At 52.0% G+C, this 15655-nt stretch overlaps 1 protein-coding gene across 1 annotated transcript in view; it reads left to right on the top strand.

Annotated features, from left to right (window-relative positions):
• Positions 1-15655, top strand: part of LOC107110446 (collagen alpha-1(V) chain) — a 291309-nt gene that overhangs the window by 127148 nt on the left and 148506 nt on the right. Inside the window, exons 9-11 of the mRNA XM_015411231.1 lie at positions 925-966; positions 1280-1342; positions 6083-6157. Coding sequence (XP_015266717.1) covers positions 925-966; positions 1280-1342; positions 6083-6157 — 180 coding nt within the window. The remainder of the gene's footprint in view (positions 1-924; positions 967-1279; positions 1343-6082; positions 6158-15655) is intronic.

Here is a 15655-nt window from a genome sequence, read left to right as displayed (position 1 = left end):
TGAAGGAAGCCCCACGGCCATTTGTAAGGAAATGAGGAGAATTTGGGGAGCAGACAAGCCAGCGTGCGCAGGGGAGGGAGGGGCTTCTCCCTGGGCCTTTCACAGGGGAGGAGCCTCTGAACCCTTGTCCACAGATAAAAAGGTTGGGGGGCGGAGTGATGAGGATGCCCCCCCTCCAGTGTGCAGTGGGGCTGGGGAGTCTTGGGATCTGGGTGCAGCCTTCAGAGACACTTTTTGCGAGTGGGCGACGTCTCTCCTGGCGGGGAGAGTCTGGGGATGCGGAAGGCCTCCTCTGCGGGGTCTCTGCCGCAGCCGGCGCCAGAGCTTGCCAGAGACAGCGGGGGGGGGGGCTGCCTCTGCTGTGCTCAGTGCCGCGTGGTGGGGAGGGGGTCCTGCCCAGCTGCGGATGCTGGGGGGGGGAACCCCGAGGATGGAGGAGGAATGCGGATCTCTTTAGCTCAGCCTTCGTGGCCCCCTTCTGCCTCCCCCTTTGAATCCATTTGGAACATCGGAATCCATTAGCAAGGCTGGGTAGGAGCTACATTTCCACAAAAGAGGTCAATTTTTATCAAAGGGGGATTTCTGGTGGTCCGAGGGAGGTCAGCCACTGACTAGCCAAGCTTTGTCCCGTTCCCCCCCCCCCCCGGGCAGAACCAAAATTCCGGGTTGTGCCGGGTGTGCTTTAAGGTGTGCTAATAGTGCGGGCATGTGCTGGTTTTTGTACACTGTCCTGAGCTGTTCTTGCCCAAGTGTTTTAATAAATATTTTATACAATATGTAAACAGGTAGAAGGATTCAAATAGAGGATAATGTGAATACCTTTGTTGTTGTGGGAGACCATGCAGTCCGTGTGAAGTGTGGGGAGGAGCACGGGCCCCCTTCTCCTTCGGGGCCCCCCCCTCACTCTGGCTTCTTCTCTTGCAGGGGATGCTCATTGAAGGCCCACCTGGTTCAGAAGGCCCAGCAGTAAGTTGCTTCTCTGCAGGTTTTCCCGTTTTCCTCTGCTTTCCCCTCCTGCTCAGCCCAAAACAGTGCCGTTGTGTATCTCCCACTATTGCCAGACTGAGCATGCAAAAGGCAGCTGTTCCCTGGGTTCAATTGCTTCCATATGATGGGCATGCAGCTGAAAGCATTGCAAGGTCAATTTGACCATACTGAAGTAAACAGATCTTTTGCGTACTTTTCCTGTTTGTTACGTGTCTGCATGTATACACAGATGCACACCCTTCCTTCCTTCCCTCTTGCCCAGCTCACGTTCTTCCTTTTTGTTCCGCATCAGGGTCTTCCAGGGCCTCCAGGAACAACTGGGCCAACGGGCCCGCCGGGGGATCCTGGAGAAAGGGTAAGCTGCCGTAGCCTTGTTGTGCTCTTTTTTTGCTCCCGGTCAGCGTGGACTCGGGAGGGTGTCGGGATGCCGCGTGGCGTCAGAGCTCCCCACTGTCAGCCGTGCAGGGTCTGGGTCTGCGCAGGCACCCCCATCAGCCCTCTCCCCACCACCACACGGCAGTCCGTGGCCATGAGAAAGCAAGAGGACACGGGAGGCAAATCACACCCAGCGCCCCAAGCCACATGCAGCTTGCAGTTCACGAGTGTAAAGCAGTCGGGGGGGGGAACAGCAAGCCCAGCAAAAAGGGGCTCTGACCTCGTCCCTGGATCGCCCGGGATCCGCAGGGGTGCAGCTGGGTTTCTTATTCTTGCTTATTTTTATTTACATCCCTTTCCCCCTCTCATTGCATGAGAGAAATATTGTCAGAGGACTTCTTTCTCTAGAATATGGAATGATTAGCAGAGGAGCGGAAGGTATAGAATTCCAAATAGTACTGCCTGTTCTCCAAAGAGTGTCCAGTTAAGAGACAGAACAATTCCAGAAGGGTTCATGGAAGCTCACATGGGGTGGGAGTGCGGGGTGGTGGTGGAAGTGTGTTTTAACAGGACTCCTGTTTGTTCGGCCGGAGCTTCCTTTGCATTCCCACCCGTGGCCAGCAGGAGGAGCCTTTGCCATCTGTAATCTGAGCAGTTAAACGTGGGGTGTGCTTTGTTTGTGCTTTGTTCAGGCGAGACGGTCCAGTTTGATCTGTCAGGAAACCCCTGACAACTAAACTTTCTCCCCACGTCCATCAACTGACCCTGGAGCCAAAATGTAAACACTTCTGCAAAACATTAAAGAAGATTAACAGATTGTTGTGGAAGCAACCTAAAAAGAGAGAGGAAAGTCATGAAGAACATGGTCTAGTGTTGCCACAGCAGCCTTGGGGGGGGGGGGGCAACCAATCATCCACCCCACCTTTTCTTCTGCCCAGCAAAAAAGAAAAAGAAAAAAGAAAGGGGTACTGTCATGTAAAGGAGATGCACTGGGGTGAATAAAGACCTCAGAGACCAGCAAGTTGACTCCCTCACCCTGGGCATAAGCATTCTTTATCATTTATTTAGTTCCTTTATTTATTTCACTTTCTCCCTGCTGGGGACCCAGAGTGGCTTACCTCATTCTTCTCTCCTCTGCTTTATCCTCACAACAACCCTGTGAGGGAGGCTAGGCTCAGAGTGTGTGACTGGCCCCAGGTAACCCAGCAGCCTTCCTTGGCAGAGGGGGAATTCGATCCTGGGGATGCTGCTGAAAACAGCATCCCTGCCGTGAGTCCACTGCCCTCCCCAACCTTATTTCAGAACCCTTGGTGGGCAACCCTACTGCTTACCTACCTACTTTGCCCTGAAGTTGTGTGGTCCCTTCTGCGGATACTCACCAAGGGGTGTGCGATCCAGCACCCACCCCGATTAATCTACCTCTGCAGTGTGCCGCTGCATGCCAGGTGACAGTGAGTGCCCTGGCAATAGGCAGAGAGGGTCCTTGGCCTGCAAAGGTATTTCTTGCAGGTGGAAGGTTTGCAAGCCACGGTCTGGGTTCCCAATGTCCTGACTCCAGAGCCGGCCTCTGCTTATAACATTTATGTAGGCCTGACACCTAGTGGAGATTTTGGAGTAGTGCAGGCATCATTCACTTCCTGACACCTAAAGTCAGACTGGATCCCTCTAATTCTTGGGGGGTCCTGTTGCGGAGTAGTGCCTCCCCCCCCCACTCACACATACATGTACCTGTTCATCGGAGGGGGGGCCTGCCTGCTCACTGCTTTTAGAAAACAGAATAAATTGATTTCTTAGTGCTGAAATTCCCGTTGACTAGGCCTGTCTCCTCCAAAACATGCCACCAAAGCACTACATTTCTGTTTTGATAACACAGCTCTAGTTAAGGGTGGCATTTAAAAGTGTTAAACAGCTGTTCTTGAAATGCCTTGCCTTTCCCCATTCAACCTTTGCTTCGCCCAAGTGTGAGTCCTTTGGCGTTCACCCTTTCAACGCCTTTTGTCCTCCCTCCCCATTTTGAAAAGATTCTACTGCTGTCATTGAAGCCTTGAGTTCTTGTTGGCACCTCTTACAAGAGGTTTGCTCATCCTTGCTTTCGCAGCCCTTCCTCCAACTGGACAGCTCCCTGCGCTCAGCAGTGCGGATGTTGTGCCGTTTTCTCCTTTGACACGAATGTAACTTGGAGCATATCCCATTGCAGAGCAAGTCAGAGAGTGGTTTTTAAATGGAAGGTACAAATTCCAGTGTGTGGAGTTTTTAGCAAGAGCAGAAGCACCAGCCTGGCAAGATTTTGGCTAAGAAGGACTTCCATTCTTTTAATAAGATCCCATAATTGCACCATTTAGTGATTAGGACCAGGCAATGTAGACTGGTGTGAATGTTACGTTTCAGAGGAGGGGATTGCTGGGGGGCGGCCAAACGAGTAAAAAGGCCTCTGTGAGCAGCAACCAGCTGCAGCGTCTCCTGGGGTGAAGCCTGACCCCGGCAAACGCTTCCAGGCCGGGCCTGGGCTTGGGATGGGACACTTCCTGGGTGCAGAACAGCTTTGCAGGCCTTTGGCCACATCCTGTTCCCAGGGCCCCCCTCAACTTTGGCCAGAGCCTCGCCTCCGTGCAGCCTTGCCAAAGTGCTGCCTCCCCGGGGCTCCTGGTGTCTCTGGTGGCCCAGTAACCATCTTCCCAGTGGCAGCAGCAGCATGGCCGAGCGTGAAAGGCCCAGCGGTGTGGCGCTGACCCAGCTTGTCCCTTCGGCAGGGGCTAGGTCATGGTCCACCTCCTGATGTTTGGTGGCCGGCCTGATTCATCTCGCCGTTGAATGGGAGCCGGTGGGCCTTGCCAGTCCGTTTGGGGATGCCTGGCACTGCAGATGCCAACGCCTCGCCAGCTGACACTGGGCCAGTGTGTGTGATGCTTTCCTCTTGGCATGCCGAGGCACCTGCTCTCACGTGGAGCTCTCTCGCGCGCAGACTTTGCCTCTCGGCTTCCCTCCAAGATGCTGTCAAGCGCGACACCCTTGGCAGCCAGAAGAAACATTTCCAAATCTGGGGGAATGTTTGCAACTCACTTTTGAATGTGACCTTTCAGAGTTCAAGTACAATCCCCGACTAGGCAGCCGGTGTGCTGCAGTGGTGAGATTGTCGGGGCGGCATCTGGGGGGCCCAGCTGTGGATCCCGGCCCGGGCCCAGGAGCTGGCTGGGCGACCCTGGGCCCCTCGCCCGCCCTCAGCCTCGCCTTCCTCACAGCGCTGTTGTGGCAACGGAAGGGGGGGGGAGGAGGAGGATGAAAGCTGCGTTGGGTCCCCATTGGGGAGTAGGGGAGGGTATACGGAAAGAAAAAGAGAAACTTTCCTGGGAGTCAGCGCTACTGAATGCCCCTGAGTAAGATGCTGAGCAGGCCTGCGTAGGATGGCACTGTTAGACCTCTTGGTGTCTTTGGATTGTTTGGGCGGGTATCAAATATAATTTCTCGCACTCCCATCAGCTGTCAAATGATAAATGCTGCTGCCTTCTCCTATTCCAGAGGGCCTTACATGTAAGCCATCAAAGGCAGACAATAGTTCCGAGTTCTAAAGCACTTCATGCCCTGGCCCTGTACAAAGGTGCTGATGAGCATCCTGCACGCAGGCCTGTGGCATGAATGGAAACCTGTTCCAACCCTCAGAGGCCTGATAGCGTCTCAGGTCACCTGTGCAAGATTGCAGAATGTCAAGAGTCCTGCCCTCAGATGAAATCAGATTCAGAGGATGTTAACGCATATGTCTGAATACCTGGGAAATAAGGTAAAGGTAAAGGTTCCCTTGCTCGAAAGCCAGTCGAATCCGACTCTAGGGTTGCGGTGCTCATCTCCGTTTCAAAGCCGAAGAGCCAGCGCTGTCCGAAGAAGTTTCCGTGGTCATGTGGCCGGCATGACTCAACGCCAAGGCGCACGGAACGCTGTTACCTTCCCACCGAAGTGGTCCCTATTTATCTACTTGCCATTTCTTGCTTTCGAACTGCTAGGTTGGCAGGAGCTGGAACTAGAGACAGGAGCTCACCCTGTCTTGCGGCACCTGGGTCTTGAACTGCTGAACTACTGACCTTCCACAGCCTGCAGTTCAGCGTCTTAACCACTTGAGCCACCGCAGCTCCTACCTGGGAAATAGGTGGCGCCTATTCAGCAAATTTGGGGGTGGGTGGAGGAAGTCTGGAGAAGCAAATTTGTTTCTGCTCTAGACCAACACAGATTGTTTGGTGGAGGTGTTTCTTCCCTCCTCGTCTTGCAACTTGGGATGACTTTTAGATTATGATTTCGTACTAACAATACAATTAAAAAATAAAAACTTCAGAATTCAGCATTCACCAGGGAGAGCAGCGGCTCAGTTGTTGAAAGCTCCCTTCAGCAGTGGGGCCCTCCAAAGCTGCCTACGCTCAGCTTGGGGTCCCCCGGACGGGCCACTCTGGGCAGCCATTCCAGAGCCCCCCTCCGGAGGGTCTGAGCCACTCTGGGCCGCTCAGCAGGAGGCTGGGGCCAGGCAGTTGTCCTTTCTCCCATAGCCCTCTCTTGCCTCTGGAGGATCCCGCACGGAGGAGGCGGAGAGGGAGGGCCAGCAGTCCGCTTTGCAGGTCTCGTGACAAAGCCGTTCTGTCCCAGGCTGCCAGCTTTCTACTGGGGTGGCAGGATGTTCACCGGCCAGGATAAATGTCTCCGAAATGTAATGGGCACCGTCTGTTTCCTCCATCTTCAGGGACCTCCCGGACGATCGGGGCTTCCTGGAGCAGATGGCTTGCCGGGACCTCCAGGGACGATGCTGATGCTTCCGGTGAGTAGCAGCCTCATTCTGGGCGCAGCCGTTTGTCAAAGCCCCACAAGGAGTGCACAGATACAGAAGAGAGTCTGCAAGAACACGAATCCAACCCAAGAGGGCCCATGTAGTCCAGCATCCCGTTCCACACGGTGGCCAACCCTTTACTATGGGGGACCAGCAAAGGGGGCCCAAGGAAAAGGCCTTCCAGCACTGGGGCTCAGAGATCTGCTGCCTCTGTATTTGGAGGCTCCCCGTACTCGCCACAGCTTCTAGGGGGACCCGGAGGCCTTTTACAGGGTGGTGCAGAAGAGTCTGGCAGCTGAAGCTTACCAAGCATAAGACCATAAGAGACGCCAATGTTGGATCAGGCCAATGGCCCATCCAGCCCAACACTCTTCTGTGTCACACAGTGGCCAGAAATACCAGGGGGCATCAGGAGGTCCAGCAGTGGGGCCAGGACACTAGAAGCCCTCCCACTGTTGACCCCCCCCCCAAGCACCAAGCATACAGAGGATCACTTGCCCAACACTGAGAGTTCCTATATATACCTTGTGGCTAATAGCCACTGATGGACCTCTGCTCCATATGCTTATCTAATTCCCTCTTGAAGCTGTCCATGCTTGTAGCCACCACCACTTCCTGTGGCAGTAAATTCCAATCACTCTTTGAGTGAAGGAAGGAGGACTTGCCAGATGCCCAGTTCTGCTCAGTCCCATGGAATCACAGGATCATAGAGTTGGAAGGGGCCCTACAGACCATCTAGTCCAACCCCCTGCCCAAAGCATCTCTGGCAAATATTCGTCCAGCCTCTTCTTGAAATCTGCCAGTGAAGGGGAGCTCACCACTTCCCTAGGCAGCCGATTCCATCTTTGACCGTGAAAAAGTTTTTCCTAATATCCAGCCAACACCTTTCGGCATGTGATTTAAACCCATTGCTTCGGGTCCTATCCTCTGCTGCCAACTGGAACAGCTCCTTGCCCTCCTCCAAATGACAGCCTTTCAAATATTTAAAGAGAGTAATCATGTCCCCCCTCAGTCTCCTCTTCTCCAAACTAAACATTCCCAAGGCCCTCAGCCTTTCCTCGTAGGGCTCAGTCTCCAGACCCCTGATCATCCTCGTCGCTCTCTTCTGCACCCTCTCGATTCTGGCCACATCCTTTTTGAAGTGAGGCCTCCAGAACTGCACGCAGGACTCCAGGTGCAGCCTGACCAAGGCAGATTACAGAGGGGCTAGGACCTCCTGCAATTTCGATGCTATGGCCCTTTTAATACAACGAAAGACTGGATTTGCCTTTTTTACCCCCGCATCACACCGACTGCTCATATTTAGTTTACAGTCCACTCTTACCCCAAGATCTCTTTTGCATACACTACTCCCCAGAAACGTATCCCCCATCCAGTATTTGTGCTTGACATTTTTGTGGCCCAGATGTAATACTGTGCATTTATCTTTGTTGAATTGCATCCTGTTTGCAACTGCCCACTTCTCCAGAGTATTCAGGTCTTGTTGAATTTTAACTCTATCTTCCTAGGTGTTTGCTACTCCTCCCAATTTGGTATCATCAGCAAATTTAATGAGTTCTACCCCTTCATCCAGATCACTGATAAAAATATTGAAAAGTACTGGACCCAAAACTGAGCCCTGCGGCACCCTGCTGGACACCTCCCTCCATTCCGATGAAATGCCATTGACCACCACTCTTTGGATGCGGGCCTGTAACTAGTTCCCTGTCCACCGAACTGTCCTATAGTCCAGCCCACAGTCTTCCAGTTTGCCCATCAGAATGATTCCCATCAAGCCTCTGAGTTTGTTGAAGTCTGCCCTACGAAAATCTAAGCTACAAGTATGGCTACGAACTTCCTTGACCCTCCACAGCAACTGGAATTCAAGGAGGACATGGTCACTTCCCCCTAAGGTCCCCACCACCTTCACCCCGTCTACCAGTTCTTCCTTGTTGGTTAATATTAAGTCTAGTATGGCTGAGCCTCTTGTAGCTTCCTCCACCATTTGAAAAAGGACGTTGTCGGCCAGACAGGTCTGGAAGTTGCATGATTCTTGTCGCTTTGTTGAGCCTGTCTCCCAGCACACATTGGGGAAGTTGAAGTCTCCCAAAATTATAAGGTTCTGATGTCTGGATACTCTACCAATCAGTTCAAGGAGGGCAGCATCCATTTCCTGTCCCTGGTCAGCCGGTCTGCAGCAGACTCCAACAACAATACCCTTCATCCTACCTCCCCTTATTTCCACCCATATACTTTCCACGGGGCTGTCAACCACATTCTCCAGAACTTCCTGACATTCTAGCCCTCTCTTCACACACAGCGCCACTCTGCCTCCTCTTCTACCCTTCCGGTTTTTCTTGAAGAACTCATACCCATCCACTACCACATCCCAGTCAGGAGAATCATCCCACCAAGTCTCAGTGATTCCTATTATATGGTAGCCCTCTTTTTGCAAGAGAAGCTCAAGCTCTTCCTTCTTTTTACTCATACTACAGGCATTGCTATATAGGCACTTGTAGCCTTGTACCTTTGACCTGCCCCCGCTGTTTTCTCTTCTTCGTTGAAGTCCCCATGTTGATCGTCCCCTTCTTCCCCTTGCAGCTTCAGTTTAAAGCTCTCCTGATTAAGCTCTCCAGGTTCTTTCCGAACGTTTTCTTCCCTGACCTTGAGAGGTGAGGTCCATCCTGTGCTAGAAGGCCTTCTCTAAGAAAACGTGTCCCGTGGTCCCAGAACCCAAAGCGCTCCTGCCGGCACCACCATCTCAGCCAACGCTTCACCTCGAGTAGGGTCTGTTCTCTTTGCACTCCTCTCCCTGTGACTGGGAGGATAGAAGAGAATACCACCTGTGCCCCCAATGCCTTCAACTGCCTTCCTCTTTAATTTTCGTGATGGTATTCATGGCCGTGTCATTCGTCCCCACATGAACCAGCACAAACGGGTACTGGTCAGTAGGTCTTATCAGTTTTGGCAGTCGGTCTGTAATATCCTGAATTCTGGTCCCCGGTAAGCAACACATCTCTCCGAGTAGGGGATCATAGTCCTCTTTAAATTTTGTGATGGTATTTGTGGCCGTGTCATTCGTCCCCATTTCTCGGAGTAGGGGATCCGGCCTGGACACATTACGTTCCATACCCCTGAGCAGAGAGTCCCTGACGACCACCACTTTCCGTTTCCTTCCACTTCTGTGTGGCTCCATGCCCTCTTCGCTCCCTTTTCCAGGTCTTTGTGGCTCTCCTTCCACTCTCATCTCTGTCACCCTCTCAAGCACCTCAAAACGATTCTTGAGCTCCAGGGGACCAGCGCGTCGTCTCGGTTGACGTCTTCAGGTTTGTACCATAGAACTGAGAGGAGGCTCAGAAGGGAGAACGACTCTTCCTTCTTCTCCTTGGCTTTCTTCTTCACGTTCTTGCAGAGTTCCAAGGCTCTTGTCAATAAAGTCCTCCCCTTCCTTGATTTTCTGGTGATGCTGTCCTGCAGGCTCTGAATGTTCTCCTCCAAACACTTGACCAGCTTACACTTCTGACAAGTGAAGTCCATCTTCTCTTCCAGGAGGCAAACATGGCACACTCCATGCAGGTGACTGGGAAGGGGCCTTCAGTCGACATCATTGCCATCCAAGTATATTCCAAGAGTACTCTGAGCAGAGTTGCGGGGCCATTCGGTGTGCGCCTCTGGCGAGGAGGAGCCTTTTGTCTCAAAAGGTGACTTCCTGCCAAGCACGGCAGAGCTCAGCGCAGTAGGGGGCGGGGCTTGCAATCCACAGCAACCCACTCAGCCCCCAGCAGCCCCCAACACACAATTAGCTCCACACAGAACTTAAACAGAACCACCCTCTAGCAGTCTCCAAAGAACCCCACTCACCCTCAGCTTCTCACACAGCAGCTAGGAAAGGCAAAAGGCAGAAAGACAAAAAAACCTTACCTTCTAGCAGCACCTCACCAGGTGCTCCTTCGCATGCTATCGCCCTACCCGCATGAGCAGGAAGAGGCCCCTTTTCCTTGTCTCAGTGGCTGCCTCCCAGTAGTGACTTCCCAGGGGAGGGGAGAGCTGTGTTAATCTAGATGGGGTGTGCTGCCCTTGAAAGAAGAAGCTTACAGTCTGGCAGTGTTTATGGACCCCTTCCTGTCCTGAGATATCCAGTGACTGGAGGTAGTGAGGAGTGCTTTTTATAAGCTTAGGCTGCTTTTGGGCTGTGGCTGTTCCTGGATAATTGCGTGTTCCCTGGGACATCCAGGCTGGACTACTGTAGCATACTCTATGTGGGGCTGCCTTAGAAGGCGATCCTGAAATTTTGGATGGTTCAGGCTGCAGCACCCAGAATTATTATTATTATGGATTGTCACCATCAGATATTTGATCTAGCCAAGTTCTTGGGAATTCCAGATGTATCTTCGCAGGATTCTTGCTGTTCCAAGTGACACTGTCTTCAGGGACTGAGCTGGTGTTATTTGCTCAATGCCCAGAATGTCCAAGCGTTTCTTGAAACTTCTAGGCACTGTTCCGAGAGCTCCAATGACCACTGGTGTGATGGTAACCTTCTTCTCCCAGAGGTGCTCTAACTCCATTCGTAGGTCTTGGTATTTCATGATCTTCTCCTGTTCTTTCTTTTCTATTCTGCTCTCCCCTGGCCCGTTTGCGGGAAGGGCAGGGTATAAATGCAATGAAAATAAAAATAAAATAAAAATTATCCAAACCCTATTTCTCGTTTTTTCTACAATTGTGATATCAGGGGTTTTATGCTCCCCGTGTTTATCTATTTGTAGTTGGAAGTCTCAAAGAATCTTTGCTTCCTCATTCTCCATGGTCTTGTCTGGTTTGTGCTTCCATGCATTTCTGGCTGAGGGTAAGCCGTACTTCTTGCAAATATTCCAGTGCAACATAGCTGCAGCTCTATCATGATGCCCTTTATAGACAGTTTGAGCAATTTTACTGCAGGCACTGACTATGTGGTCAACTGTCTCATCCTTTGTCCTGCAAAGTCAATGTTTGCTGTCATCCCTGATCTTCATACTATTCATTTTGAGTGCCTGCTCTTGTGCCGCTAGAATGAGTCCTTCCATTCCTTTCTTCAGGTGCCCATTTTGGAGCCACTTCCAGGTGTTTTCTTGATCAACTTTGTGTCTCTTAAATATTGCCCGTGCAAGTGCTTTTCCTTCAGTTGACAAAGTGAGTCTTGATTGCAGTCTTTTTGTCATCTTCTTTGGTTTCTGTACCTTGGTTGCAGGGTTTTCATCTCATTCAGACGGAGCATCAGAATTCTTTGGAATACTGTGGTGCAAGCATGCATGCATGCATGCATGCATCACGGGGGTGGGGATGGGGGGGAGAGATTGAGAGAGCGAGAGAGAGTGAGTCAGAAGTCAAGTCTGCAACTGCAACCCTCCTTGTTCCTCCTGAATTATTGGAGCCATCCCGCCCCCCCAATGGGCTTATGAAAGAGCAAATAGAATTATGTCTTGTGGCTGCTAGGAATGTTATAGCACTTCATTGGAAATCTAAGACGCTGCTACTGAGCGATTGGTACCTGAAGTTGTGGGACTTTTTTCTACAGGACAAAGTTTCCACTAGTATCCTTCGATCTGAAAATCAACCTGTCCCTGACAACCTCCAAGAAAAATGGATGCCCCTCTTAGAAGCGTCAGCAGCACATAAAATAGACACTTCCCTGTTTGCCCTGCATAAACATCAGGATTTGCTTTCCTGTTTTTAACTGTTCTTTTAAATTTTAAGTAAATGTTTAAAAAAGGAGAAAAAAAAGGTCTAGGCCCAGGCGCCCCTCGGAGCCCCTTAGAGATCAGCAAGATTCTTGCCCTATCAGCTTTGAGAGTCAACGTCCCCTTTTTGCCAGAGCTTTTAACTCTTGAAAATTTATAGCACAGAAATCTTGTCGGTTTCCAAGGTGCTCCTGGACCTGCATCCAGCTGTTGGGCTGCAAGCCAGCACAGCCACCCTCTTAGTGAATCGTCTCATGTTAGCTGAAAATAAACCCGACTCACTGGCAAGACTCTATGATGAGTTTTGATCAAAGCCGTCAGAGGAACAGGCGGTGTTTTTTGACTATATCTCACCAAGAAAAATCTATAACCCTCTGATAGCAGAGCTTGGGTTTGCTCTGTGAAATTGATCGACAGGAGACCCACAAGAGGGCATCGCTTCACATGCTACATAATTAACTTGTAGCCTTCCCAGCCACAAGCTGTGGCGATGACAGTTGAGAGGGCTTGTAGAAAGGAGTGAGACAGATGTGCAGAAAAGGAGCGGCTGGTCAATAGCTGGCGGAGCCTCCGTTCTCAATGCCCAGGTGAGCGGCAGGGGAGAGCCGGTGCCTCCGTGTCCTGCTGGGGATCTTGCTGGCCGCGGCTGCTACAACAGAGCCACTGATTTAGCAAAGCTCTTTTTATGACCTGTGATACTGTTTGTGTGTGAGAAATTGTTCAGCCAATAGCAAACATCTTCTTTAGAATAATAATAATAATGTGAAGGGCAGAGGCAGCAGCTGACTTCCTCAGTCTGGGGCAGGGCTCCGTGCTGCCTCCACTGTCCTTCCCTAGGCGCATGAGGCCCCCGGATCCTCCTCCGCAAGTTTGGAGCTGAGCGTGGCATCAGTATTCTGTGGGCCCCACAAGACCTGAGGGTGCCGCTGCCTCTGTCCTACATCCGTGTCGGGATGCTGCAGGGAAGCAGAGGAGAGTGAAGATGCTACATTAAATCCCAGCAAGACAAAGATTATGCTGGTGGAGACTGCAGAGAGATCCGGGAACAGATCTACCCTTCTTAGAGGGGACGCAGAGTTATCCCAGTCACAGCTAGGGGTCGTTGTAAGCCATCTTTAGGGTAGGATGCCCATTTCATATGGTGTCTTCCTTCATATATATAAATATAGGATTCATATATATAAATATAGGAACTCTCAGTCTGGGGCGAGTGATGCTCTGTATTCTTGGAGCTCGGGGGGGGGGGGCAACGGGGGGAGGGCTTCTACTGTCCTGGCCCCACTGCTGGACCCCCTGATGGCTCCTGGGGCTTTTGGCCCCTGTGTGACACAGAAGAGTGTTGGGCTGGAGGGGCCGTTGGCCTGATATCCACCACTGGCTTCCCTCTTATGTTCTTATATGATGCCTTCCTCCCCCTTTGAGACTTTGCAGACCTTGGCATGCTGATCTGCAATTTCTCCCTTGGGTTGCTGTAACACACTCTGTGTGGGGCTGCTCTTGAAAGCCTCTTGGGAATTCCTGTTGGTTCCAACTGCAGGGGCCCGCCTCCCCTTTTGTGGGCGTGTTGGTCATAAGGACATTTACAAACACCGAAATACCTCCAGGGCGACCTGGGTGGCTCTGATCTCAGTTCAAGGTGCTGGCTCTCTGTGACTCAGGACCCTTCTTGCCCACCAACTCACGGCCGCAAATCCAGCAAGGACAGCTGGGCCTTGATGCGGGCCGACTCATTCACCACCACGACTGCGGCACAGTGGGCTAGAGTGCTGGAGGAAGTCCGGCAGACCCCTTTTCAGAGGGCTTTTCCTTCCGATAGCTGGATGATCTTCTTCGTGGTCTCTGTGCATCACACCTCTGGGGGGATATAGTGCGCCTGCGCCGACCTCGATCAGTTCCTCTTGAAAGTGAAAGGGATTTTCGTGCCCGCCCCCTCGTCACACGCCGGCCCCACTGCGCATGATTCCCGCCAGCTCTCTGTTGACCGCTGCGCTGGTGGGATCTTCTCCGCTTCGGTAGGTAAAAAAATTGGGCTCTAGGCCTGCTCCTCGTTTTTTTCTTTTTGTTTATTTGTTAAGTGAAAGGACTTTGTTTCTACGGATTTATTTCCTTGGACTCCGTAATGTGTCGTTCCCCCCCCTCTCCCGAGGGCTTACGGCCAAGAGGTGGGGTTCCTTTAATGGTGCCTTTGTGCGGCAGTAAAGATGCCCCCCCCCAGATGCACACTCACTTTGTTTTTTCGTGCCTCGGGGAATTGCACTGAACGGGCTCTTCTGCTCCTTGCACGAAGCTCTCTAGCAGACGAGGAAGAACAGAGCTGCCAGACTTCGCGCCGCGTTTCGGAGTTTGCGCTTTCACCGATGTCATCAGGACACTTCAGGGCATGCGTCAATGTCGACTGCCACTTCGGCATCGATGGGTTCCCGATACCGATGCATATCGATGTTGACCGCCCGATGCTTACACTCGGCCCAGACATCTTCATCCGATGCCTATTCTCCCTCCATAATGCAGGGAAGGCAAGGACGCTCTGCCAGTCAAGCTAAAAGAGCATAAGACAACTCCCCCTGTGCAAACTCCGCTGACCCCTCGGAGGGCCACGGCATTGAATCCTACAGGGGGCTGCTCAGCTCGCTGACAGAGCAGGATATGGACTTCTCATGGATCTCCCGGTCCTCCAGTGTCAAAAATTGGCACTCCGACCACGGAGCTGAAGCCTTTGGTCCGCCCGTCACTGCCCAAGCTGACGATTGAGAATGGCCATCGGCACCGATACACCGCCACCGCACTCCCTCCCTGGGAAGGGGCTGGTATGGGGTCTACCCCTTTACGGGTAATATGCCATGGTTCCCACCCCCACTAGGGACATCAGTCTACCCTCCCGGTATTGAGATCCTCCTTCGACACCGGAGTTTGCGAGGCCCCAACCATCGAGGGCGACAGGCAAACCTCCCAAGCCGTCGCACCCGGCTATTTCTAATTTTAAGATCCATCAATTCTGACTCCATCGGTACCGATGCTGCCTATGTCTTTTCTGAGTCGTCTGACCTCTCTGCTTCTCCACACGCTTCCTTCCAATCAAGGGACGAAACCCCCAATCCTCCATTGGAACCCGCGCCACCTTAACAAGTGGGCGGTAATCTCCCAATCTCCCTTCGGAAAACCTTAAATCCTTGGAGGTTTTTTACCGAACAGATGGCTAACGTGCTTGCTCTGTCTGCAGGGCAATCTATGCCCACTGTGACAGATTCCGTGTTCATAAGAACGTAAGAGATGCCAATGTTGGATCAGGCCAAAGGCCCATCCAGTCCAACACTCTGTGTCACACAGTGGCCAAGAATACCAGGTGCCCTCAGGAGGTCCAGCAGTGGGGCCAGGACACTAGGAGCCCTCCCACTGTTGACCCCCCCCAAAGCACCAAGAAGACAGAGCATCACTTGCCCCAGAGCCCCTATCCATACCTTGTGGCTAATAGCCACTGATGGACCTCTGCTCTGTATGCTTATCTAATTCCCTTTTGAAGCCGTCCATGCTTGTAGCCGCCGCCACCTCCTGTGGCAGTGAATTCCATGTGTTAATCACTCTTTGGGTGAAGAAGTACTTCCTTTTCGATACTGTCCAGATGGTCACCTCTACCCGGCATTTACCCTCATCTCGAGCTGGAGGGTAGATCCTGCAATGTAAGGTGCAGGAGCAGGGTGCTAAACGTCTGTTCACCCACCTTAACCCTATTCCGTCATAGCACCTCTTCCTTCAAGGGTAGACGCAGTCGTTTGTTTGCGAGAGTTTTTGACATCGA

Source organism: Gekko japonicus, unplaced genomic scaffold (genome assembly GCF_001447785.1).
Source record: "Gekko japonicus isolate JY-2015 unplaced genomic scaffold, Gekko_japonicus_V1.1 scaffold1287, whole genome shotgun sequence".
Classification (NCBI taxonomy): domain Eukaryota; kingdom Metazoa; phylum Chordata; class Lepidosauria; order Squamata; family Gekkonidae; genus Gekko; species Gekko japonicus.
The sequence above is the reverse complement of the archived record's forward strand: the minus strand, read 5'-3'. Positions and strand labels throughout refer to the sequence as shown.